Here is a 27,787-nt window from a genome sequence, read left to right as displayed (position 1 = left end):
GTGCTGTGGCAGGTTGAACTGAGCACAGCCCAACTAGAAGAGAACCATTAGAAACATGGTGTATTTTGTCCCCGTGGTGAATTAAACAGATATATCAGGAGTGTTTTTAGTTAAGCATTCGAAGCCACGTGGCATGCGTCCTCGTCATTGTGTCTGGAAGTGCTGTGGAGACGCAAACGTGACCCGGTGCTGCCCCCTTAGTCATGTGACCTCCGTCATCGACGCTGAGTGGTTCTGAAAATGGACGTGGGAGGAGGGATGGGGGGAAAAAAGTATAAAGGATTGGGAAAAATAAGACAGACAGTAAAAGTAAAGGAGACAAGAGAGGGAAGAGGTGTGGAAATGAAAAGGTAGAGGAAATCATTGTCAAACAGTATCAGGAGTGCTCTGTGAGAGGTTCTGTGTGTGTTTCAGTGCGTTTGGGAAGGAGGACGGGGGTGTAGTGCAAAATGTCATTCCTGTATGTTCTAAACATGTGTCATTGCTTTGTTTAGAAAGAAAGAAGGAAAGAAGAAAGAAAGAAAGAAAGAAAGAAAGAAAGAACACATGGTTAACCAAATATGGTATTGATAGTGAACCCTGACCTTTATTCCATTAACACAACGTCTCAATGACATTACTGAGGCAAGACATGAACATTTAATTACAACAAATTACCCTAATTCCATTACAATAAATTCAAATTATCTTGAGGGGGCTCTGCCAATTAATGGGGAAAGATAATGTGAAACATAGATTTAGATTTTGGTATTCCAGGTGAAGTGTTTTCAGGTACCTGTGCGCTGAGGGTCTCCAGAGGGCTCTCTACACGGGGGAAAGTCATCAGAGGCAGACCACGGTAGTCTTCAGTTTTCTGTTTGGCTGCTGCGCCGTGGACGCCTTTGAAGTTGTTCACAACACATACGCCCTGTAAAGTATGACATTATGATGGTTCAACATTAAAAAGTAAGGTAGGTTAACAGTGACACGGGCTGACATGGACCTGGAACATCAAGGATTCATTTTCATGACATGAAAGTTAATTTCAGCTGCGGCACTCTGACTTTGAGAGTTTTACATGTGGATCTCGTCTGGGTGAATCCACATTAAGTCTTTGCATTAGTTTATTAGAGATTAAGTTTAGTTAATACATTACCATGGTGTCATCTAACCTTCTTTAACCTCAATCACAAAAAAAGCCATACTGCATGCTCTGTGGGGATGTTCGACGGCACAGGGATGCTTTGAGCTACATGCCAATGATGGGCATTGCAGACTGCAGATTGCAGATTTTTGGTCATAAACAAATAACTCTGCAAATAGATAAGATAAAAAGTTAAAAGACCATGAAAGAGATCAGAATTCATTCATTGCAAATTTCATGGCAGGTGTTTCAGGCTAGAGAAAAAGACAGGGAATCACCAAAGCCATCAGAGTGCATCCTTTGGGCACGCAGGATGTTGAATAACTGGTAATCAACACCTCAGTGTAGCTCAAGTATCACAGCATTGTTAGAAGAGAACATCCCTTATGTTCTATATTAAAATGAGATTTCTCATAGCTCAAATCAGATGCTTGCCAACCCCAGTGTCACTGAGATATTAGGCACCAACTAGAAGGATTTAAGAGCGCCTATGAGTTTTTAGGAGAGATGTAGCCAGATTTTTTTGCTTCAGAACAGTTATCACTCTAATATAAAGTTTATATGAGTGTAAAAGCCCAGTCATTGTACGGGTCTACAAAATCCAACCATCTTTTAATGCAGTCAGTGTTTGATGTTGTCTTTGTGGCGTGGCACTAAGCCCAGCAGTCACTGTGAACTGATGCCTTGTTTCTTCATTTATATGTCTGTTAAAATGCTTGTAAATTACAGTTTCTTGTAAATTCTGTTTTTGTGCTTCTGTTGGGTTCTTTTAACACTAGCAACATCACCATGGCTGCCTTATTTTTGTTCTCCTCAATGGACTAGTTAATCAGAGAAGGCAACCCGAGGGAGAATCTTGCCCCCAGGCCTACCATGCCCTCAGGCAATGGCAAAAGAGAAAATGAAGCACAGCAATTCAGTGCTGGAGGATTCTCAAGGTTTCCTTGTTTTGGCAGTTCGTGGACAATGCTTCTCTAGAGCTCCCTGACCAAGCAAATGAATGGACTGCAGCTGCTGGGCCAGAACCTAAGGTCGACACCCCAGCATCACCATCCCACAAAAACACATGAATTATTAACAAAAATGTCTGTCACGATGGATGTACACTGGGCAGGTCAAAAATGCACACCTTTGTGCTTTCACAACTCTGTTCTTACTGTATCTAACACATCTTTTCAGTTACAAACATCTTCCTCCAAACATTTCAGCATCATTCAGTTTCCACTATTGTGTTTTCACTTAACTGAAGCGTATCCCCAAAAACTGTTTCCTTTCTTTCCATTTCTGTGTCTTGTCATCCATGCCAAGACAGCTCGGCCCGACTGCGATCTGTTGTCTCAGGTGAGCAAAGTGGAATCTGCTTGTTGAGATGGAAATGCTGAAAATTCTGTTTTTAGCTTTCAAATAAAAGGTGCATATTCTCTTGCCACGGGATCCAGTTTTGTATGATGTATGACTATTATATTCTAGGCGATCAGATCTAAGAGCCTCTTATCCTGTGCTGTAACATAAAATGTGCATCTATATGTGTTTATATGGCAACTCAACATACAATGTACATTGAAAGCCATTTTAAATTTCAAGGGCTTTGATTCTATTAGACGTGGAACGCAGTCAGCATGTGCCTCCACTTTATCTTGGATCAACTGGACACCTCTTTCTCCTGTTAGGATTTTACCAACATCATCCTGCTGCTCCGCAACCAAGTGCTTAACACTGATCCCTCAATCTGCTGGCGGAGGACAAACCTCTCGAAGACCAAAAGCAATTGCTGTTTGATGAGTCTATCCAGATCTCCACTCTGCCTGCAATGATAGTGCAGGGAATTGAGCTTTACCTGCTTTCTACTGTCTTTGTACCACTTACATTTCAACATAGTAGTCGACCCAATCGCCAGATCAGATGATAAGAACCTGATCAGCTTCATCAGGACCACTGGGTACATGTGCAGAGGAAAGGCAGCCCTCCTAAGGTCATGCTTTGCAAATAATAAGCTGTAAATGAGCAGATTCAACGCTGCTGAGTTGATGATCGACTTTCCTGTGTTCATCTTTCCCTGGAGATCACTGACTCAATGTATGTCAATTTTTATAGGTCAGTCATCGAGAGCGTATATCCTTCATTTAAAAGTGGGGTGCGATGGCTCCTCCTTCTCATCTTTCAAGGACAGGTTGCCACATGTGGACTACACTGGCTTTTAGCTTCACTTCCAAGTCCACAACACAATAGCGAAGACAAATGCAAGTAGGACACTACCACTGACCCAAGAAACTCTAACCATCTATTCAGACCAAATCTACCATCATCTCCTTCTATGATTCTAACATCCCCTCTAATGCTCATCACACAGCCTGTTGTTCCCTCCTCACCATCCTGTAGATGCTGAAGTAGCAAAATAAAAGTGTGCTGCATGATATGCTCATAGAACGTTAATTATTAAGCTCTATGGATAGCAGGCTCTCTTTAATCCACACTTAAGTATCTCAACAAGTACTGTGAGGATTGAAATTTCATAAAGACATTAACACCATCAGCAGGTCAAACTTCTCACAGTACAAACTGTTTCCCTGACACATTTCCTTCTGACTTTGGTGATCCTCTTGCTCCACGGATTTTTCCCCTCAGGACAAACTGTAATAACATTGGTAATCCCTTTACTTTTAATCTAGCCTATCATCAGGTGAACAGCATGATTTGTCCAATACTACCAAAACAAACAGCACTCCCATGAGCCTCAGCTGTGCTTTGTGTTTAGTTCTAATTAACAAATATCATATTTCTTAGCACGCAGTAATGGATTCATGAGTTTCTCCTACTAATATCTCTGGTAAATTCAGCTGCTTTAAAATGAGGAAACACAGCTTTTGTCGTATGTCATATCAATCCAAACTGCTGTCACACATTACATCACTTTATGTTCGCTCGTGGTGGGTCTCTGCCACTGTGTAAATCCTTCAATAAGCTGGAACATGTTTGATCACAGTAATAACAGTACATCTGCAGAGTTTCCCTGTGAATACATGTCACAACACTGGTTTTCTTTGAATCAAATGAATGAATATTAATCCCTGATTTGACTCCATGTCTCCTCCTCCCTCTCCTCTCTTTCACACTCCTTCTTGCTTTGAGGCCCCCGGCCTAACAGCAATTAACATAAAATGAAGCTTCTCTGAGACTGTTAAATGTGGCTTTTTTATTGTTTGTGGGGGTTTCCCTTCGTCTTCCCGCCTCCTCAATAGGTTTTGTGCTTCAACCCCTAAAACAAAATGAGGGTAATTGCTACCCTCCATTTATAGACTCTTGATTTTACATTAAAGATGGCAGAACAGGGGAATTTCGTGCTTGGAAACAGTCCAACCTGCACAATTTAGACCTTGTTATGGCCTTTGTTTTCATGGGACATCTAACAAGACCCCTTACCATAACAAGATCTTCCCCCTCTTCTGGAGTAACGAAGCAGAATTATCAGATCCCCTGGTTCCCTTAACAGGTTCCTTCCATCAACTTTTAAAATTTAAAATGTGTGTTTCCCTCAACTTCCTTCTCACTTTTGATCCTTCTGCCTTTCACCATCCTTCCTCACTGAGTTCTTTCAAAACAAGAGCAGCTGCTGATCTCAGGAGAAATCCAGGCACCACCTCAGTGTTTTCTCTCCTTCTCTTCTTGTCTTTCCTCCAATCAAACAACGTGTCCTTACCTTTTTTGCCTCAATTCCAACTCACCTGTGTCTGAACTGTGCTTCATTGTGTTTCACATCCTCTCCCTTACCTCTTCCTGACCTACTCTTTTCAGCTTCTTTACCAAATTAGTGTTTGGGAGTTCCTTACACATTACACTGACTTAAAACTATACGAAAAATCTAATTATAAAAAAATCTGCTGTGTACAAAAATTTTGGGACATAAATTTGCGTTGAGACTGACATTAAAAATGGCTTCAACACTGTGTTACTGGCTTTGGTGAGGGTTGCAGCCTGAATTAATCATTTAATTACTGGTTTGGGTCAGTTCCAAAATGAAGCTGGATATTTTTATTATAATTTGAAAATAAGCCATGACCAGAATCCACCTCAGAATAATAATCTTCCCTTCTCCCTTAACCCCCACTCCTCCTCAAACTTTTCACTCTTCTATCGCCCTCACCAGAAACAGAGCGACGGCTGATCCCAGTATAAATCCAGCCACCACGTCCGAACAGTGATTCCTGTACTCTGAGACTCTATTGAGGCCGGTGAGGAAGGCAGAACAGAGCGTGCCCAGGCAGAGCACAGGCTTGGCCAGGCGGCTGGACTTCGTCTTGATGGTGCTTGTGATATACATCTGGAGAAGAGGACAGAAGGAAGATTAAGTCAGATCAAAAGGCTGCGTAAATACCAAATATTACATTCATGTATATCTCTTTAAATAGACAAGAACAGATGCAATCATGCACAGCAACTGGAGATGTTCCCAGATAAATGGCATCAAATATTTTACCATTTCATGAGAGCACAAACCTCCACTGCATGGCAAATGGTTAGAAAGATGTCAAAAACTTACATCATACATGTGAAAAAACTCTTCAACACAAAGTTTTTTCACAGAGAATAAAAGATTACGAGATTAACCTAACAATGGAAACTCTCACCGTTAGCGACACTTGTGAGAAATCTCAGCATTTAAACACATACACTCAGTCTACACATGTTCTCACTTCTTGCACTTTTACCTCTTCCCATTCCAACCGAGAGGCTGTACATGTCAAATCCTCTTTTCATCAACAATCTGTCCTTATATTCCTCTTGCCCCTGCTGATAAAATCTGCACTTCTGCTCTCTCTTTCACTTTTGAGCATCTGAGCCCCTCTGCAACTCTGATATCAAACAGCAACTCTTCAAAATAGCCCTTCAAAAAGCCATTCTTCGTGTGTTCCCCCAGGCAGTTTTATAAAAATGCCTAAACCCACCCTATGCTTGTATGAAATATCGCTCGACACACTTTCAAGAAATATGAAGTTCCTCCTCCTTCATCAAAGGTCCATGCTAGGTGCTATGTAATACTTTTACAACAAATATCCCCTCTTATCTAAAGTAAAATATCTTTTCAAATTGCAGATAATAACTTGACTCAGTCTAGGCTACAAAGATCTATTCATCTTTGATGGTTTGGGTATTTTTTAAGAATTTAAAAAGTTGTTTCCAACAAGATGTAAACTAATTACATTCAGTCCAACTTGAGTAACTCATTGATTATTAACTAACTGTGCTGAAGTTGTGTTGAGGAAAATCTATCAGAAAATCTGGTGGAGAATTTCAATATTTGTTTTGTGTTCACTCGGTTGGGTTATAATGACTTAAAATAACAAAAATATATCTCACTGATAACAAACAGCAAGAAAATGTATTGTACTTCACATTTGCATATATTTGCATTTGCATTTTTGTACAAACAGCCTTTGATATAAACTTTATTCATCAATTACATGCACATAGATTTGCAGCATCTCAGACTTTACAAACTGCATGATTAATGTTCGATTAATGTTTAGTTTATCTGTTAAATAGCTCATAATTGTTGACACTTCGACTGATGAGCACCTCAAGGTTACTGCACTTTAGGGCCAACATGTCAACGCTTAAACTTAAACTAAGAGTAACAAGAAAGGAATAAAGTGAGATGGGTTAGAATATAAGAGTATAAAAATATATATAATAAAAATATAGAGAGAGAAAAACTGCACATGTGTCAAAAATAAATAAAAGTGAACTGTTGGGATATTTTTTCCCGCTGTTTAAACCTCTCTGTCAGGAGAACACCCTCACAAAACTTCATTATAGTGCCTGTACATCCATCTCACCGTCAGATAAACAGCAGAGTAAACACTCAGCGAAGCGTCCTTGGATGGAAACGACCGGCGTGCGTTCTCCACAACAACAGGGTTCCCGGTGCAGATGTTCCCATTCACGATAAACTGGTGATTAAAACGACACTCTGTGCCGGTGTAGTTGGGCTTGCAGACAGACAGGAAGTAGGGCGAGAGACCTCCTGTCACCACCTGGCCCGCATTGACGAAGATGTCTGTGGCAAACAGACCGAATGCAAACACACCTGGGGCACAAAGACACAAAGATACACAGAGAGAATTTATAGCCCATAAAAACCCCACAGCAAAGAAACATTAACACATAAACACAAAACCTTAAACTCCTCACACACATTTCCGCCTTACATTATGATGCAATCATCTAATATCCGGACTTAAATTGGGCTGTGACTATCTGGCTCCCAATGCTGGCACATAAGATCCCAACTGTCATTAGGCAGAGCTTAACCCCAGAATATCTAATGTTAACATTGCATTTACTCCCAGAAATATTTCTGCTGTGGGCAAAACATATTTACAGACACTGTAAATATGTTTCAAATGGTCAAACAAAGGACTTTGAATACAAATTGTGATGTTCTTGTTATTGTCATTTTATAATGATAATCATGTTAAAGCTGCACCTGCATGTCTTTCATCATTTAATCCAAGTCTTAATCCCAAATAAAGGTAAAATAAATCCCAAATAAGGGTAATTTCGAGTGCTGTTTGTTTGTTTTGTTGTCTAATTTACAGCATGTATGAGTCTGGAGCGGAGCAGTGCTCTACTGATGGAATTAAATGAAGTTAAATTGTCCGGTAAGAACAGTGGAGAACAGGCAGAGAAAGAAACATAAATGAAAAAACAGCATCTAATATGAATGATTGCAGTGACACTTTCAGCCCACCAACCCTGACCACTGTCTGCGTCTGCATTCCTTTTGCTGTGAAATATGACTGCTGATTATCTGGCCTGCTTAGCCATGAAATTACTCTGCTTTGTATTCTCATCTGGGGGCGGGGGGGGGGGGGGTTGCTGTAGAGGCGTGTGGGTGGAGGTGAGGGTAGGGGGGTGTCTGTGAGGGGTACAGGGACACGAATGTGTGAAGGGCGTTGAGGGGAAATAGGGAGGGGGAATTAGGGTGAGAGGAGAGGTAAGAGGGAGCAAGAGAGCGGGAAACTAAAAGCCTCAATGATCCTACAAATTTGAGAGACTGAAACAGACGGAAATATAAATCATGTGAATTGCTTAATGAATTTCTGATGAGTGTTTTATAAATTGAAGGGGTGTTATTTAAAAATGAACAATACAGTGCTGATTATACCTGGGACGTCCCGCAGATGACCTCCTATACTAGAGCAGATAGCAAAGAGTCTGTCAGGTTGCGCATTTCTACTCAAGTGGAAAAGTGGCTGTAAAAATTTTAATTCAAAGGTTGTAGTCGTATGTCTTAGACAAGCGACACACGTATGTTGTCGCTTGTAAGCCCCATTGTAGGAAGGAAAGTCTGATACATCTCCAATCCAACATGTTTGATAAGGAAGTTTTAATTCAATTTTGTTTAAGTGACTAATGCAGTTGCAGAGAAGCTGCAGTAAATGCATCACAGCTGGACTTGATCCCAATTGGCTCCCTTCACTTAAGAATTACTGAAATCCATTCAGTCAGGCCAGTTTGCAGTATTTAAACTGAAAAGCCTTAAGCAGCAAGTTTGAGTCCAGTTTAAATCAAAGCAGGTGGTGTGGTCAGCCAATCTGGATCCAACCAAACCAGATGCACAACATGACTTGAACAAGGGTGAGGTGTTTGCAACTGTTGGCCAACCTTGCACAAAGCCTATGATATGCTGCTAACAGCAGCCCTTGGATCATTGAAGCAAAGTCTATTGCCCAATGAATATGCTAATCTGCACATGCTCTGGCATAATCTTGACACACATGTAATGTAAGCTACACCACTGTCCTCTTTCCCAGCATCACTGAGCATTACCACCCCGGAAAAATTCTAATCTATCATATTTGCTCTGGATCACAGCCGAGCTGCCTCAACTTCACTGCTGTGTCGGCATGGCACAGCAGGTGTGTGCTACAGGCACCAAATGATGGTGGCCGACACAGCTGGTGTGTGTTACATTTTATTCTAAAGAAACAAACCTGCAGGATCAAAGTCTGTTGATCTAAAAACTTTGAAGTATCTGTGGACAACCTCAGGTTTACATCTCGCAGGGTACAGGAGGCTGCTGCCATCCTGACCTTGGCCGACCTTGTTAACTTCGTCTTCTGACTCTAAATCCTTCACTGCACATCGACCTGTCTCTGACACAGCAGAAAAATGGCTGATCCTGTCATACATCATGTTATTCACAGGTTGTGGGAGCGTTGGTTGCTTGATGACCCTATTTGCTGCTAATGCTGCTTACATTCTCTGTTCGGGGCCATCCTCTTTTGTCTAGGATAAATAAGCACTTTGATAAGTTCTTTTTTACATGATGCTAGAGGTGTATAGAACATAAACAAAGTGAATTATAACACCAAATAGCTCTGAATCATCAGGATGCACACTGGCTTTTTGCATTGGAGCTCCCCTCACAGGTGACTGACAGCACCCACATCCATCTGTCAGCTTAGCCATGATGTACAGCATGTTGCTTCCAGGTTAGAAGCTTACTGAGGGACAGTGAAGGCCAAGGAAACAATCTCGATGTTGCAGATACATAATTTACTGATCTGAACTGTGCTTACATAGTTTTGAACTGTATGAAACAGCAGCAGATTTAACTTAAATCTCAACAGACGACTGAACTGAAGTCAAAATTTGCAGTGCTTTAGTGTCTCTAGTGTCTTATTAAAAAAACAACGCAGTCAGCGAATAAGAATCTTTGAATCTCTGGAAGAAATTATTATATTCAGCAAAATTAGGTTTATTTTTTGTTTTTGGAGCACTGTGGTGATGCACAAGGCAAACACTGGTGTGACTTCACAGGAACGTGACAGAAGTTACTCTGTGAGCCACCAAAGATGCCAAGGCCTGTGGATGACATGAGGTATGGGGATCCTCTCTGCTATGTGAGGATGTTGTCAGCACAAAATTCTGTATCCTCACCCAACACCGCCTATGAGATGTAGATTTACTTTATGAAAGTGTTTCCACTATGACCAGGTTTTAATATGTTGTGTATGAGATGAAAGGTTAAAACAAAAGTCCTAGTATTGCAGCCTCTGTGTCTCTGAGTCTTCAGCTGCTACCTGGTATCATCAACATGAAGGAGCTTAGGGCAGGTTTGACTATTTGGCATGAAAAATGTCATACCTATGAAGCGTATGATGCGGCGAATAAGGGGGTTGAGGTAACAGCAGTCTCCTGTCACAATGGTTTTCTCTTGGGCCAGGAGAGCTTCCCTCGTTGACTTCATCACGTACATGGACACTTCTCCGATGAAAATCTACACATGCACACAAATACAAAGAAAATATCAGAGAGTGAAGCAGGAGCGTGAAGAGATTCAGAAAGATTCAGAGATGAAAACACAAAGAGAAAGCAAAAGAAACAAACAGAGGGACGAGGAGGAAAGGAAAACATAAAGTTAGGCATCCCATTATAGACCAGAGGAACATTTTGCCCCTGTCTGGCCTGTGTACATGAACCACTGTGTCTTAATGCGGCCTTTCTTCAGGTCCATTATAGTGTGGACATTACATCAGGTCTAATGGAAAAACTGCTGCCGGACTCACAAAATGAAACTCATTGCCGGCTGCCTTAGGTGATGCAGGCTGCTGCAAAAATATATGTGTGTGTATGAGTGTTAGCGTGTGCACGTGTGTCCACATGTTGTTTTGGCCTTTGGTTTGTGTGTGTGTGTTCAAAAAAAGAGATTGTTTTGAGCCCTAGGACAGGTATCAAAACTCCTGTGTTTTCCTCCATCCCTCCTGAATGCTTTTTTTTATCGTCAACATGTTCTTGTGAATGCATCTCTAATCTGTTTCTTTTTTGTGGCTACGAGCAGCGAGAGCGACTGATTTTGTGATGTTGGAAAACTCAAAAAACAAAGAACAAAGAGGGCCTGACAGCAGTCGCATCGAACGGGTATGAATGTTTTAAAGCTCTGCACTGGATTCAGTCCTGTCTCGATTTATCGGCATAAAGGAGGCTGAATTAGTAGTAGTATCAAACACTTTTCCCACTGGATGATGACTGACATAACGCCTGCTGAAACTATAATCATATGCATCATGAAATATCTGTTTTCTAAGGAATAATAACCAAAAAAGGCCTTTGACTTCAAACTGACTTAAGCTGTAAAAGATCTTACAGCACATAGTTTGGTTATGGTTAAGCAGTGGTCGTGATAGATCAAAACTAATTTTGCTAGATCTGAAATATGGAGGAGTTTTGCCATAAAAGATCTCAGATGTACCTTTTTCTCAATTGAGTCAGTAATTGGGAAATTTTAAAAATAACTTTATTGACTTTAGTTCAATTCAGGTTCTTGAAATGCTGCTAATAAGTGAATCATTCCAGATACTTTTCATAAATGATGACTTTAACATTTTCAAGCAACGAGTAATTGCCATGAAGTATTTGTCTCACTAGAGTCTTCAGCACTGAAAAGGTTAGCTGCTGCTGACTGATCGTCTCTCGCACCTCATGTAAAAGCCGCTCTCCACGCACGCACACAATAGTCATGAAAACTAAACTGATCCGACTGAAAACAGCTACTTCCAAATGTACAACGCCAGAAAAGTGAGGAAGACTTGACATTCAGCTGACACGGTGCGGCATCTGAGCCGAAAATGAAAAGGTTGAACAACAGATATAACATGCAGATCTTTCGCCTAATTCTTACAAGTAATTTGCCTGACGTGAAAAGAAAAGAACAGCTCTCTGGTTCATCTGCTGCCTTAATAACGCTGACCTAGCCACAAGTGTAACAGATTTATGGGAATACCCTTGAAAGTCCATAAAATACTGCATCTGTGACACTAAAATGAGAGTGATGACCCGCACTTTTTAAGGATACCTTTTTTGCATGCATTTCACCCCTTTCACATTTCATTCGTTCACACATTAAATGTGACAACTGTTCCCCGTGGAAAACCATAAATGATTCATGGTGCGGTTCGTTCCATCATACTGACTGCCAAAAGTAGAGTTTTTTGATCAAAAAATAATCAAGCATGCAGCCCGAGGCAGCAGAAAACCTGTCTTTATTGTTACAGTTTATAGGCTGTTGATTCTATGTGATCTTTCCAAATCCTGATGAAAACAAACAGTAGTACTTACAAGTACTGAGAGTAAGTGAGTAAGTATGTGAGGTTTATTTAGAAATATGTAATGCAATGCTTAAACAGCCCACAAAGGTGCCAAGGAAAACATATTTCTTATTCTTCTTGTCATCTTTTCTGTTATTCAACCATTCATCCAGCGTATCAATTATGATTTTAAATAATATCTAATTCTATCAAATGTTGAGAAAACTGTAATAGATGCCCTTCACAGGCTCCCAGAGAGGTGACATCTTCATATTGCTGGCTTTGTCCAAAGAGCAGTCCTAAGCCCACGGGTCCTCGGCTCACAATGAGATAAAAAGTGTCAGTTTCTTTCCTTGATAAATGACACTTAGTCACTTAATCAGCTGTCCAATTGTCAGGTCATCTGTCTAATCACTTCATCACGGCCATGGAGCAGATCCTGGTCGAAGTGAAGGGGCGAGGGACATCCCCCCCCACGCCTGAGCATGACAGGGTGAGACAACCATCAACTGAGCAAAAGACAACTTCGAATAAACTGTCACATAAACTGTCTGCACAATAAGCTGCACTGATCAATGTTTTTGTATTAACAATGGATCAAATGTCACATGAAAGGTGTCATTTACACTGACAAACCCACAGACACTCATCACCCTGTTCTAAAGCCGCTCTGCTGAGAGTTTTAGCGTCTTTGAGCACATTGTTTTGGCCGGTCAGTATACTTTAGCGTTTTGGTTCACTCTCATCAGTGTTGTTTTCAGCCACAGCTGGCAGCTGCTATTTCATACCAGTCCACTGTACACTACCTGCTCAGCACCAGCTGTGGAGAGAAGCTGGTGAACACAGTGGAGTATTAAGCAGCTGAAGTGCCAGATATTTCCCTCAGGAGTCACTGGAGACAGAAACTGAGCTAAAAGGAGAGTGAATATTGAATTTACACTCATGAGGAGGCCAGAAACAGGATTACAAATGAATGACAGTATTGTTCAATGTGCAGTGGGGACAGCAAACAGTTAGCTCTCATTATAACATTCAATTTATAGGGTGATCAATGTTTACAGCTTATTATCCTTCAACGGAATGAAAAAAAAGAAATAATCATGCTCCATTAATGTCTTCTTAATGAGCCAATAATTTTCTGCCAAGACCCAAATAAAGGAAAGGACCAAATGTCTTCTCTGAAATACAGTAAAATAGAGGAAGTTTGTCTCAAACTTCTACCGTCAGTCATTGTGGTTACTGGTCAGTACCTCAGAACAGTCAGCCACCCCTTTCTGTTGGATCCACACTTGACAGGAACATCATGCTTTCATTATCTTGGCCGTTAAGGGTGAAGGACTAACCTTCTGATGCCTGTCCATGGCTGAAGAGGTTTATGGACCGTTTCATGAATATGATCCCTATAACCTCCACAGTCTCCTATTGGTCCAGCCATGTGGAACTTTCTGCATAAATTACCGCCTCTTTGCTAATTGGCCAACATCCCAGTCATGTCATCATTAATTCTGATCGGTTGCTTCTCTGGTTTATTTATGTGGCAACAGAGCAATATACAGTGTCACAGACAATTTAAGTACCTAACGCAGCAGCCTAAAGGGCACAATTAAAAAGTTTGGGACAGCATACGGATAGATAAAGCTCCTGTGAAATAGAGGAGGTCACATATTGGCCAATGAGACAGAAGGAGAACATGGAAATATGGGAGTTAGTGTTAAAGAGCTGACACAGCCGTCATTAAGGAAGAGTGTGTGTTCAGGGACAACAGGATAAAGGATTTAAATGAGTACAACAACCAAAAATGAAATTGCTGTAACCTTTAGAGATGAAGAAAAATGACCACATCAATTAAGAAACAAGAGAATGGCAGGAAAAAAATGTTTTAAAGTAATTTTTTAATAGTTTTATTTACATTTGCTGTGCACTAAGACTTAAACTGAAGTTGTTGGCTCTACTTTCTAGTCAGTCCATGAGGACATTTCCTCTCTTTTTTTTCTGTTTTGTGAAGTAATCAGTGCAGAAGAGTCTGTCAAAACTGCCCACAGATGCAGTCTAACCAAACCAGCTGTAAATAATACCGTCTGTCACATTTCCTGGCCAATCAGAGCACTCTTCCAGATTTTAAACTAATTTATTTTTTTCTATTGTGCATCTGTGTGTGTGTGTGTGTGTGTGTGTGTGTGTGTGTGTGTGTGTGCATGTGCCCTGTGTGTATAGACGTGTACACTGTGGACGGCCAATCTGATCGCACGCCAATTACCTACAGGGAGGAAATGCAAGCTACAAGATAGCTTTTATTTGTTCAATAAAAGTGACAATAATTCAGATTTAACTTCAGCCTGACACACTGGTATAACTGCACTCAATGTTAAGAGCCTGAGAGCAGCAAACAAAACGTCCCAGACAATAAACACAAGAATCAGGAGACACTAAGAGGCAGGAGAACAGTAATATCTCATTACAAGTAAATGGGTGGCACGTGTCCAGGAACCAGATATATTTTACAATCACATCTCTGATTAAGTGCCTCTTGAAATTGTAATAGAAAAGGAAGATGTCTGTTTGGAGAGGGATATAAAAACGGGACACACATTGTTAACTGCTGAAAGCCTTTCTATGGCACTTGACACAGTTCGTACGGCTAAACTGAATTTTAATTTTGCTGTAGGACGTTCAGTAGAACAGGACTTGTGGTATTCAACCAAGAGAGGGACTTTTACATGTGAAGCAGATTTAACACGCTGCATCCCATACTGACATGTCCTGTGGTGTAGTAGGTAAGAAAGAAGTCTGCTATAACTACATATACCCCCCCCCCCCCCCCCCCCCCCCCCCCTCCCTCACACATGAAGTATACATATGAGGAAATGAGGAAAGCCTGGGAAGGGAATGCTGTCTGATCAGTACAGACTGAGCTGGTTAGTTCTGGTTGGCTCACACAGATCACAGGAAAACATCTGTTTTAGTAAAGATGAACTGTTGCACACGTGCACATTTAACAGCAGTGGATATGACCTCACCAAAAAAGACTCGATTGATTGAACTAAATGGACAAAACATAGATATGTTGATAACAAGAATGAGAACAAGCATGGTGCAGTCTAATAAGTGACAATTAGAATCTATAGTTGACATCAAATCACCTTTATAGTATGTTTAGCTCACCACTTAAAGCTTCAGGCACAATATGATATTCTAGGTCATCTTGTTATCACAGTATTTTTCTTTTGAACACCTCACTCTCCAGATGACATGCGCTAAAGTCAAAGCCAAAGCTGATGTGTGGAATTTATTATCTTTAAGACTCTTACACTAACACATTGCATCTGAGCCGATGTGATGCACTACTGCAGCCCCTAACGTCCCCACACTGCATGATGAAAACACACTAAAACACAGTGAAGGCTGTGTCTGAACATGGAGCATCAGCCACTTGAAACAAACCGAACCAGACTCTATTTGTATTCTCGGATTGACTCGTCTCTTCCTTCTCATGCGTTGCATTTCAAATGTGACAAAAGAAAAAAAGAATTCTAACATTAAACAGACACATGCAACACTCTGCAGGAGGTGTTCAAAAAATATGTGACATGGGTTTAATAATGAAGCGACTCAGGGGCCCAGAGACATATGGTGCCTGATCTGGTGCGGAGCAAAACTGACACCTTGTGGCTGTTGGCTGCTACTTTTGCATGAGGCCTTTCAGTGCATGTGGAACCGTTGCCCTTCATTCATCTACAAGTGTGACTTGACAAATTAACAGCGTGGACAATCTAGTCTTTTCCATGATTTGGTCACAAAGTGGTCAGATGGTTTTTATGGACTCTTCACAGAGCGTTTTTGTAGCAGGTAACATAGGTGTCATTAATAACATTAACGAGGGCTGCGCTCCACTGTGCAAGCAGGCCCACTTGGCACTAGCGCCATCGTTAATAGTGTTAATTACACCTGTTCTTTTCCTGCTATGACATCAGACATATCAGCTTGGAACTTGTTAATGTTACACCTTGTAATGTAGTTACACCTGTAGTTTTCCTGCAATGTCACATTAAATGTCATGTTGGTCAGGTTGTTTGCGCAAGATTCTCAGCGTCCCAAATCCATACAGTGGTGCATACTAACTCTATCATCATGTTATACTGTGTCAACAATGAGTATACAAAATGGGAACATATGAGGAAATGATACAATATGTGCAACATGGAGTGTCACTGGCACAAATAGCAAGCAACATGTTTTTCCCCAGATTTTTTCTGAAGCTGTTTCACCACCTCCCACAATTTGTTTTAATTTTTACCAGCTTTGACCATCTCCTCTATTTCCTTTGTGCACTGCATTATGGTAGAATAGTGTACCACACCATTCAGCCTGCATACTGTGACCGGTTAGAACATACTTTATTCTGTCCCTTTTCCACAGTGACTTTGCTTGGAGTTGGTGTTTAGTATGGTTTTGGGACATATTCTCTATTTGATCTTTTCTGTTTAACAACAGCTGTGAAGGACATTAGCCACGTTATACTTAGAAGCACTGAGTCAAAAGCAACTTGATTTCCTGTTAATGTTGAAGTGGGAAATTCTTTTAGCAGTGAGAGAGACCCTGAGGCCTGGATGACTGACCATCTCCACGGACATAGTTTTAAAGAAAGCACATCATAGTCCAGAAAACTGCAGCCTGCATACACTGCTCCTTGTGCAGCATTACTTTACACGTCACCGGTGCATTCAAAGTGCTGTTTCATAATGTGGAGCAGCAGATAACAAGTCAAGAGATACCATACAAAGTTCAAAATAAAGAGGCAAGATTTCAGTCTGTGATGTCTGTACCACTCATAAGCTGACTCATAAAAATATGTGACATTTTCTGAGTGGGATTTACTGAGGAACAGCTGCAGTAGGTTAAAGACAAGATAAGATTCATGGCTGATTCCTATTTCTCTTTCTATTCGATCATATGTAACTTGTGAAAAGAATACATGTAAGTGAATGAATTGTACATGAAGACAGGTGATAACGTGGTGATACTCAGTGCAGACTACATTCTAGTTAAAAAGGTTTCACATGTAAAAAGCTGTAAGCAGTGAGGACATGACAGAATAGCTGGAAGTGTGAGACATAGAATAAACACATTCATGCCTCATCTAGTTATTGCTGTTTACACTCCAGCATGTGGCATCATAATTTAAGAAGTCGCCGGCTTTAAACACTGCGTGAAATACACGTAAAATGGGTTTTTACTCACTATAGCAGTTGGAGCAGCTGCCACCACGCAGTACAGGATGAGAGGCGGGATGAAGCTGGACTCCTCTGTGCCGGGGTACGGCTTCATCAGCTCCGCGTCATTACAGAAGAAGCCCTGCACATGCACGCTGAACAGGTCCGTGCACTCCATGTAGTAGGCCAACAACACCGTGCAGGACATGATGACGAGCTGGAAGAAAAACATGTTGGAGCGAGACAGAGCGAGAGAGTAGAGAAAGTTGAACAAGAGGAGCAGAAGAAGAAGAATGAGAAGCGGGAAAGAGGGACTTGTTAGTTGTATATCCAGTGCACTGCAGGCTACGCTCCTTGATATAGTTTTCAGTGGTTAAAAAGTCGGTTTTCTTATTCGAGTTGTTTTGTGGCTGATCCCTGAACATCACTCCTCTCAGCGGTGACGTGTCTAATAGGTTTTAATACAAAACAACTGCATAAATCCTCCAAAACCATCTCTTTTCTTCCTCTCTCTCTCTCTCTCTCTCTGTCTCGCTCTCTGTCTCTCTCTCTCTCTCTCTCTCTGTCTCTCTCTCTCGCTCTCCATCTCATGCTAACTCGTCATGTACGAGCACTCTACCACCACCATTACTTACCACCTCCTCTCCTCCCCTCACCCCCTCATCCTTTTATCCCTCTAACATCATCTTTTGTCTCTGGCCTCTTTTCGCTCTCTTTCTAGAATCGGCTGCAGGCAATCTTGGGTTTTTATATATATATAGAAAAATAAATATATATGTATGTGGTATCCTTAGTCACTGATAACAAACCAGCAGGGGAATAGAAGACGTGAGACATCGCACAGCGAGGTTTTTAATGCGGTTTCTGAAAATCAGCTGCATTTGTGTCATTCAACCACTAATGTGTCAATACTGTCACCAATCTAGCAAACCTATTGGCACTAAGCTGAGGTTCTGATATCAAAGGAGAGTGATGAAATGCTGCGGAGGTCCTGTAGCATTACCAGAACTGGAAGGAGCGGAAGGAGCGGGATATCATAGCCAAGCAAAAGTACTGCCAATGAACGAGAACATCCGTCACGTAAAGGTAACATTAGTACATTATTATAACTGAATGATAGCATGCTTTATTGATCCAACAGGAATCAATAAAGAATCTGATTATTACAAATAGAAGACTAACACACGTGTTATAAGCAGTGATGTTTGGTTGTTCTTTGACATTTGTTTGCTGAAAACTGTTTTCATTTGTTAAAACAACTTGTAGAAGTGAAAGTAGTGTCGTGAACGCGTCCTGATTCATAAAACATGGTCGAGCCACTACGCTGTAATACCGCTCTCCAACACCAGGTGTCACTGTGCTACTGCAGGAAGATGAAGACGACACAAATCCCACACTGCAAAATAAAAACTGTAGTCCATAACCTGCTGGAACTTCAAATGTGTTTACATTTAAAAGGATAAATGACTGCTTAATTTTAATTATTAAACATTTTCAGGCAGCTAGAACAGAGAAAGCAAAGCTCTTGAAACTAGAGCAACAAATTATGGGCCCTGTAATGGAATCCCATTTTTAATTGAATATCCCTTTCTTATCTATTTGTAGCAATGAATCCATCACTCATATGGATTTCAGTGCATCATGGAAGTAAATATGTACTCATTTTGAGTAGATGACAATGGTGTCAGTGATACCGAGCTGCATGTTAACATTAGCATCAGATTACTAATGACTAACTGAGATGACTCTTCATGAGCTCAGACCAGGGACAGTTTACTGTCTTATACTAACCCACATTTTCAAGAAATGTATCTTCACTTTTTTATTCTTTGTAGGGAACCTAAAACTCATCATCATGTTCAAACCACTCCTCAGTCAATAATGCATCATGCAAATCAAATCTATCTAAATCATCTAATCTAACCACTTTGTTTTTTTTTCAATAACTGTCAAACCAATGAAAATATAGAAGTACAGTACATACAGATAATGTTTTGCAGTAGGTATAACTGCGTCATGAAATACTGTATCAGTTAAAGTCACCAATGTGTGAGAGTTTCTGTGGGTTTAGGGATATTAGTTTACATGCACGTTATAGTTGAAACAGAGCAGCCAGATCAGCTGTCAATCACAGGAGCATCCTATACACATGAGCCAGTCTGCTGTTTGTGTGTTAGTTGTTTTTGTATGTGTGTGTGTGTGTGTGTGTGTGTGTGTGTGTGTGTTGGGCTACAAAAGTGAGGAAGTGTGGATATTTGTTGTTTTTGTTCTACCAACCCTCAAGCTTGGGTAAAAAGCTTCCACATTAAGGCTGATATGGCGCTTTTCTATTTTGTTGAATGCTCCAGTGTACACTGACCTGTATATGATTCCTCAAATACATTAATTTTGCAGTAGCCTACAGTAAATAGCTCATGGCTTTCCTGAGTCTGACACAACAACAAAACGCAACAAGGGCGCTTTTCTGAATCCCTCCAGCATCCTGTCTCGTCCTATAAGTTGTTCAGAACTAACTGTTGTTTCATGCAAAACAGTTTTCTCCACTGTAGAATATGGAGGGTGTGTAAACCACTCTGTGGGGTTCAGTGCGTGCAGGCAAGAAAGCAACTGTGTTTACAGAGGACAGGAGAGAAATGTTGGCAGATCCAGTCATGTGACAGATGGCCATGCCGAGATGTCCAGGTGTGTGTGCTTGTGTGTTTGTGTGTGTGATACTGGTTTCTATGCCAACTTTTTGAATAACACTAAGCTAGTTAGCAATTATTTTGCTTTGTCCTGTTATTACAAAGGAGCCCTGCTATGGAGAACATTTTTACACAGTCCACATGCATTAACTAATACGAGAAGTCATAATACTTGGCTACACACCACGCCTTGCCTTGAAAGTGGAGCTATTCACATGGCAGAGATTTTGTTTGGAAATGTTAAAAAAAAAAAAACTCTTGCTCCATCAACTCAAAGCAGCTTGTAGGCAAACAGCATCCACACTACAGGGACAGACAGATATGGGATAATTTCATGATTTCATGTTGTTCCACAAACAGGTTCCAGCAGGATAATCGGCTAAAACATTATTCATAGGTCCCCTTTGAAAATATGTAAATTCCTTCGCTTGCAGAAATGCCATGTAATACCTTGTGGGATCACACACCTTAGGATGTCAGGTTTATGAGGAAATGCCTGAAAAGGGCAGATTAGTACGAGGGGTGTACACAAGAGTAGACCTGATGAACTTTATTTAATATTACTGTGATTTCATTTACTTTGACCTTCACCTCTTTTTGAATATGAAAAAAGCTAAAGCTTGCCTTAAGCTCAATCACAACAGCAGCCAATGTTGTGCCTCCTATCGTCATCCATTTACATTCTTTCTTCTAGCAAAAGTCATATTCCCCCCCAGCCTCCCTCTGCTTCTCCTACTATAAGAGAGCCATAAACAACCAGCATAATGGGAGGCATCGGGACGTGCCAAATCACCAAAACAGGTCACAAGAGACAAGCACTTTCAGCTCGTTGAGCCTGATCTTCCTCTTCTCTTCCCCCGTCTCTCCTGTAGTCTGTAGCTGACCTAAGTTGGAGTCTGTCCTGTAATTTATTGATAAAGACGTTGAAGCGATCCAACGACGCTGCTGAAATGAAAGTTGTGCGGTGTAAATCCTTGAAGTCTGGCAGCCATTTACGTGACTTTTTCATGAACTGGCTTTTGTGTGACGGTTCTACACCTGGACAAGTGTCCCTTTCTCTGTAAAGCATAACTTGTGGCTCCATTATATTCACTCCACAGCGTGTCATGCTGCATTAGCTGTGTGAAGGGCAGACTGACAAAACTGGCTGTCGTAAAATGGTTATACAAAGTTACTGCAGCACGCCATTATCCTTCTGCCTCGGAGGGCACAATTCACCCCCTTTTTCCTCAGACTCTAGCGGGGCGTTTTGGTGCAGCCACCTACTTCTGTTGAGATTTAACACGCAACACTTCTCATTGCCTTTTGGGTAAGTATATCAGAGGAGCGGATGAGAGTGTCCTACTGCCACCTTTTACAAATCAGTTACTTACGGGTCTCTAACAAATTCAATCTCCTACACTTCTCAACCTTAAAACTTTTCCAATCAATATTTACCAATTAAATTTGAATCAAATGACTGCCTGTAATGTTAGAGGGGTCGCTCTCTGTTACAAAGCCACAGAGAATCATTACCCAGCTCTGCAATCCACTCAGTTCTATAGAGATTTAGCAAACAACACACACGACAAACACACACACAGCATGCGGCTGCTCTACACCTGCCTCTTGATGCCAACTTCCCTAGTTAGCCAAACAAATAAGTTAACAACTATCTTGGTAGCTAGTTATACAACAATACCTGGGGTTTACTAGCTGACATGACTGAGTCACTACTACTAAAGTGTGTTTTAGCGTTAACCACAGTGGCAAAAATAACAGTCTCACTTTGACTCAGTGAGGAACAGGGTCATATGCTTTTCAGGCAGATTTGAAACCACGCTGCAAAATTACTTTGTTATACGTCTATAATTACTTTCTTCGCAGCCAATTTCATCACCATAAAAATCCAAACCTAATTACATTTTTTACCCTCCTTCTCTAGCCCTCCTCAATCTCTTTTGTTCTTGTCTCCTTCACTCCAAAAATCTTTTTACTGTCAGTCCCGCTGTGCATCTCCTCCTTCTCACCGTGAAAACAACCAGGAGAATGTTATATAAATCAAACACCAAGTCCTAGATTCTCATTTCACTGTCATGTTGTGTTAGCAGAGTGGAAAGAAAAAAAACACTGACAGAAATGGGCATCTTAGCCTGGCTTGTACGGATTTAGTCGGTGATATTACACTTCTTTTGTCGTACTTGTCTTTAAATGACGCAGCAGACAGCTGTTTGTTTCTGGGTTTTTTTGCATTCACAAAAGGTGGATATAATGATGAATAGCCAGTTGTTAAATTTGAGTCTGAGCCCCAAAACAAGACGTAAAATTTGTCCTTTACAGTCGTTACTGAGAGGAAATTACAAAAGACTGTATTTAATAGCCTTAAATAAAAAATCCCAGCTATAACAAAGTCAGTTCATTTCTTGCTCAAGGCTCATTTATATGTAAAGTATAGCATCTTGTGCCATTTGGGGTCATCCAATCAGATTTCTAAGGCTTTTGTATCTTTGCTGCAGGCTGTAAGGTGAGTCTCTCAACTTATTGCATTTACGTTTAAGGGAGGATCACCAAAAAAAAAAATACAAGGAGACATGTCAACAAAAGTGGATTAGATATTCCACTGGATTTACTAAGGTCACGGATTATGTGACGGCTACACTTTCCAGGGAAAAAATGTCAGTTTCTGAAAAGAAGGTGTAAACAAAGCACAAATTGGATCACAAAGTCACAAAGAAGGTTATGTTTGGAAAATGCATATAACTTTACCTTAATCTAACACCAGTCTCAATGATTCAGACCGTCTCAGTGAGAGTTGAGTCCCATAACTAAATCAGATTGTCAAAGCATTAATTATTTAGGAACACGATTTTAATGGGCTGTCGTGGTTTCTGTTCATATGAACTTCAATTTGAACTGTATGATATTGTCAAATTGACTCTCCACCTACTGTGCTCTGAGCTGCTGGACCTGCTATGACACGCCCACCATCTCTTTTTCGCTTTGTCTCTTGTTTCTGCATGTGGTGTTTGTATCTTTAGGCATCTTATTCTATTTTTTATCTCCCATAAAGGTCACCTGTCTCCTAAAGTCCTAAAGTTTGCAACATTTTTTCCTTGGGTGAAGTTTAACTGCAGCTGAAGTAAACATTGTGGAGTAAAGATCACCAGGTTATTATCTATTCGGCAACCTCATAGAAATCCCTCTGCTGAACTGGACCTACAACATGAGCTACAGTATATTGTTCCAAAGTTTGTCTGGTGCTATTTTCAGGCAGACAGCTGTTTGTAATATTCAGTGGTTTTTCAAGTGTGAACGGCGGAAAAATGCTGCAGCTCACATAAATGACTATCTGCCTGCCCTCTCCTCAGCTTCAAGTCAAAATCTCCATCTGCAGGCACTGCAGATTGCAGGATGATTCTGTTCCACACTTAAACAAAACTATCAATTTTAATTAGGCTGTGTGCTGTTCCAAGACTAAATGCAACATGCGATTCCCCAGATAAAAGCCCCCGTTTTAGAATCCCCCAAGTTAAAATCATATTGCGTCAGTGCAGCCAAGAGAGAGACAGAGCAACATCAAAACCCATTGGTCCCTGCGGGGATGGGTTTTGTGTTTTTGAAATAATGACAGCCTAGAACATTATTACACCATGCTGGTAGAGGAGATTGAGTGAGATAAAAAGGAAGAAATTATCTCTGAGGTTGACAGTGGGATTTTTCACAAAGGGGAATCAGGAGATTGGTTCATTTCCTCACAGACTGGTGCAGGTGATGCTTTGAAAAGACTTAAGCAGGCCCTCACTAAGGTTTCCATTTTTGTACACAAAACCTGAAAAGTCTAGGTGGTCCCAGTTAGATTAATGAAAGCCTAGGGCTCTGTCTATTACATAATCTCCTCCGGGGGGAGGTACAGGATATATGTGTTCCTCTCCGCATTCTTCACTGCTCATCTCTTTAACTCTGCCTTTAATTAATTTCTCATCGTTTTTGCAACCTTTTACATCCTTCCTCCTACTGCGCTTTCTTCATCCTCCCCATCTCATTTTTCTTTCTTTTCCCTTCTGGCCCATCTTCCTGTTGCACTCCATCCCAGTTCTCTCATCCTATACTTATTTTTATTCCCTTTCATCTCATAGTCCTGTTTTCCTCTCCATGGTCATTCCCATGGAAATGGCAACAACAAAATGCTCATCTTGAGGATAAGTAATGGATGAAATAAAAGCAACAAGTTGCATGACTAAATAAACAGATCATCATAAATAAACATCTTTCCTGTCACACTGCCCCTGGCACTGAACTGCACAGCTGAGCTGCTCCAATCAGAGCGCTTTGTTTCGGTCATGTGACAGCACCGTCCTCCTGCCTTGCTCTGTTTGTAACAGGGGAGGTGAGTAAGAGAAAGAGGGCAAAAAAAAGGAGAGGAGAAGAAATAAAGGAGGAGGGAAAGAGCGAGGGGCACTGGGATGGAGCGATACAGAGGAGGAGCAAGAAGGTGAAGGGAAGGAAGAGCTCCCGTGACACCATAAGAAATGGGAAGAGATGAGGGGAGAGATAGAGGGAGGGAGCCGCTTCAGTGGGGAGAGGAGGGGTGAGAGAAAAATGAGGCTGTAGAGGGTGTGACAGAGACATCAAAGAGGGAGTGAAAGAGAAAAGAGGGACGGGCAGAGTGAGACAGGCAGATGGATAGGATGCCATAGCTGCGGAGCTGTCTGCGAAGAAGAGAGAGAGCAAGAGAAAACAAGAGCCATGAAAATTAAAGAAAGCTTGCTACTCAGTGGCTTCTACAGCGTCTCTGTATGTGTGTTTGCTTCTGTATCACAATCAAAATATCCAAAACAAATATATCACAGCAGTTTCACCATCTTCAACATTGCCGTACTAATCAATGATTTCACTTTTGTGATTATAAATTACTTAAATGAGTAATTGAAATTACTGTGTTTCAGTCAAATAAGAGTTTGGTCTGATGTAAAGCACAGTGGACGTCAGTTTACCGCATTGCAATTCTTTCATGCATATTAGGATTTGTGCTGCAACCAATTCATTTTCAATCATTTTCATTGTCTATTAATATGTTGATTATTTTCTCAATGAATGAATTGGTTGTTTGGTCGATTAAATTATCACAAGATTGTGAAAAATGTTGATCAGTGTTTCCCAAAGCCCAAGATGACGTCCTCAAATGTGTTGTTTTGTCGATATTCAATATGATATGATGCAATTTTCAGTTTGCTTTGAATATATTCACATCTAAGAGGCTGGAATCAAAGAGTTTGACTTGTTTTTCTTAAAAAAAATACTTATACTGATCAATCAATTATCAAAATAGTTTGTGATTACGGGAATGGACAAAAATTGAAGCAGCAGAGGCCAAAATATCCTGACTTTTAATCACATGTATGAGTTAAACAACGCAAACACTGGATCCTACATTTCCCATGATGCAACCCAATAGCATCTTGTGTTAGACCCTCCTTGTCTGGTAAACACTTGTGTCTTTTAATTTCCATTCCTCAAGTTTGTAATACAGGCTTTGAACTAGAACTTTGTAGTTTCCAAACCTGAGCTGAGATAACACAAAAAACTCATCATCGTCTAAATCTTCAGAAATAATTTCATAGTCTGACACTCTGACTCAATTTCTCATGATAGAATGTCAGTTTTCCACAATTCTTCTACATTTGCAGCACTGATGTATAAACATCCTGAACATAGAGGTCAGAGTCTCCACCTAGATGTTCATCTGATTACTGATCTATTAATCCCCCTCTAGTTACAACATCCTAATTAAACAAATTGCACAGCCATGATTAGCGACGTCCAGCTGAGTGTTTCATGCTGAGTTCCAGCCAAGACCCTTGAAAGCTAAATAAATGGGAAAATTACTGTACAATAATGACAGGCTGTTCAACAGAAGGACTTTCTACAGAAGCAAAAGGACTTTGTGACGATTAATCCTGTGTCACAATTCAATGAAACATTTTACACTGGGATGGTGCTTGAAATGTGCCTGCATCTGCTGTGTTTTGTATGTTAATAGCTGCTATGCAGGGCGATTTCTCACATGATCTAACTTGCAGTCTGGCTGTGAGGGAGTACAAGTGACATTTTTATTGACACTAATGGGATTTTCTAATATGGATGTAATAGCATATGTCTGAGAAGCACAAATAAGAATAGACTATATAATCATGCCCCAGTATCTATAGCTCATCTCTATGACCATTCCCGAGTCAAGGTGGTAAAATAAGACATTATATCTGAAATCTTTCAAAAACGGATGACGAGTCTGTTATTCTTTGGGTGGTGATGTGTTACAGAGCGTAACGTGAAAGCAGATTTTTGCCAACTCTCCTTGTTCAACAACACAAAGCTCCATTTAAATTATTGATATCTGACTAATTAATAATTGCTGGTGTCTTAAGTTAATGTCTTAAATGTGTAAAGAAGTGCAGAGCACTAATATGATTCTTGCATAAGAAGCACTGAGGCAAAAAACAGATAACGGCAAGAGACTGCTCCAAAAGCAGCAAAGTAGGACATGATGAATCGGAGGGCAAATGATTATAGATAATAGTCTCTGTATTTTATTTATTCTGGAGGACAAATCCAGACCCACGGACAGAATAGCAGACAATAAAATGCAGACAATTATATTCATTTACAGTATGAAAGAGTCTTATGATAGAAGGTTGTCAGAAAACACTACAAAGGTCAGGCAGGAAGAAGGCATGAGATAAAAGAGGAGGCAGAGAGAGAGCATGAGCGTGAACTCATCTGAGATTATTATGCAGGATATTCCCTCAGAAAAGTGTATTTGTGTGTGTGTGCATGAGAGAGAGAGAGGGAGAGAGAGAACATAAAGAGAGAGAGAGAGAGAGAATGAGGGAGAGAGAACATAAAGAGAGAGAGAGAATGAGGGAGAGAGTAATGAAAGGCGTCCTGAGACATCTCTCTGATTAAGGACTTTCAGCTGACATGGTAATTAAATATGGAGGAGCAGCACAATTCTTACGCACATACTCGCTCACACATTCAGCTTCCCACTCCCTCCAACACTTTACGCTCTGGTTAACCGTGTATGATTTACCAGAAGAGGTCACTTGCTAATGGTTAAACTGTCACTCTAACAGACACACACACACACACATACAAAACTCATCACGTACATTCAAACCTCAAACCAGGATTAAAATTCATGTACACATGCGTGAGTTTCACACTTTGTACAGAAGTGCAAATAATCACTGGTTTACGTGCGAGCGCCCACGGCCTCTCACCTCTACAAAGATGAAGCACGGGATGATGGAGTAGCTGCGCAGGGTGTTGTTGGACGCCATCTTGTCTCCTGTTGGGAGACTTTTCCTCTCAGGATTCACGGCAGCTCACTCTGCAAAGATGGAAAAATCAAGTGTCAACGCTCATTATCTGGTAATGACAGAAATGCACCGGTGCCACTTCTACCCATTACACTACATCTACTTCATCACCAGTGAAATGGAGTATTGATGAGTACCAGTGTTGATGATGACTGATTATCACCAACTCTGAAGGTGTGTTATCATCATAGATGGTTACATTTCAGAGACTTGACAGTTAATTAGACCTTATAATGTTTTTCCATATATCTAAATGAGAACAGACTAAAAAGTGAGTTTGCAGTATTATGCTAACTTCACATTAGCTGTCATTTACCCTGCA

At 40.8% G+C, this 27,787-nt stretch overlaps 1 protein-coding gene across 1 annotated transcript; it reads right to left on the bottom strand.

Moving 5' to 3' along the window:
- Positions 1–201: 201 nt before the first annotated feature.
- Positions 202–27,444, bottom strand: plppr1 (phospholipid phosphatase related 1). Its single transcript, XM_070850818.1, has 7 exons — positions 27,367–27,444; positions 17,452–17,640; positions 10,274–10,406; positions 6,958–7,208; positions 5,265–5,441; positions 776–907; positions 202–234 (listed from the first exon to the last, which is right to left on the bottom strand). The coding sequence occupies exons 1-7, from the start codon at positions 27,424–27,426 to the stop codon at positions 202–204; spliced, it is 975 nt and encodes a 324-aa protein (XP_070706919.1). The 5' UTR covers positions 27,427–27,444.
- Positions 27,445–27,787: the final 343 nt, after the last annotated feature.

Source organism: Pempheris klunzingeri, chromosome 19 (assembly GCF_042242105.1).
Source record: "Pempheris klunzingeri isolate RE-2024b chromosome 19, fPemKlu1.hap1, whole genome shotgun sequence".
Taxonomy (NCBI): domain Eukaryota; kingdom Metazoa; phylum Chordata; class Actinopteri; order Acropomatiformes; family Pempheridae; genus Pempheris; species Pempheris klunzingeri.
The sequence above is the reverse complement of the archived record's forward strand: the minus strand, read 5'-3'. Positions and strand labels throughout refer to the sequence as shown.

Coding starts and splice junctions, on each gene's coding strand:
- plppr1 (XM_070850818.1), bottom strand. CDS start 27,426: ATGGCGTCCAACAACACCCTGCGCAGCTACTCCATCATCCCGTGCTTC. Junction 7,209..10,273: donor CCGCATCATACGCTTCATAG/GTATGACATTTT, acceptor TTTGTGCCCCAG/GTGTGTTTGCATTCGGTCTG. Junction 235..775: donor TGGAGACCCTCAGCGCACAG/GTACCTGAAAAC, acceptor GTCCATTTTCAG/AACCACTCAGCGTCGATGAC.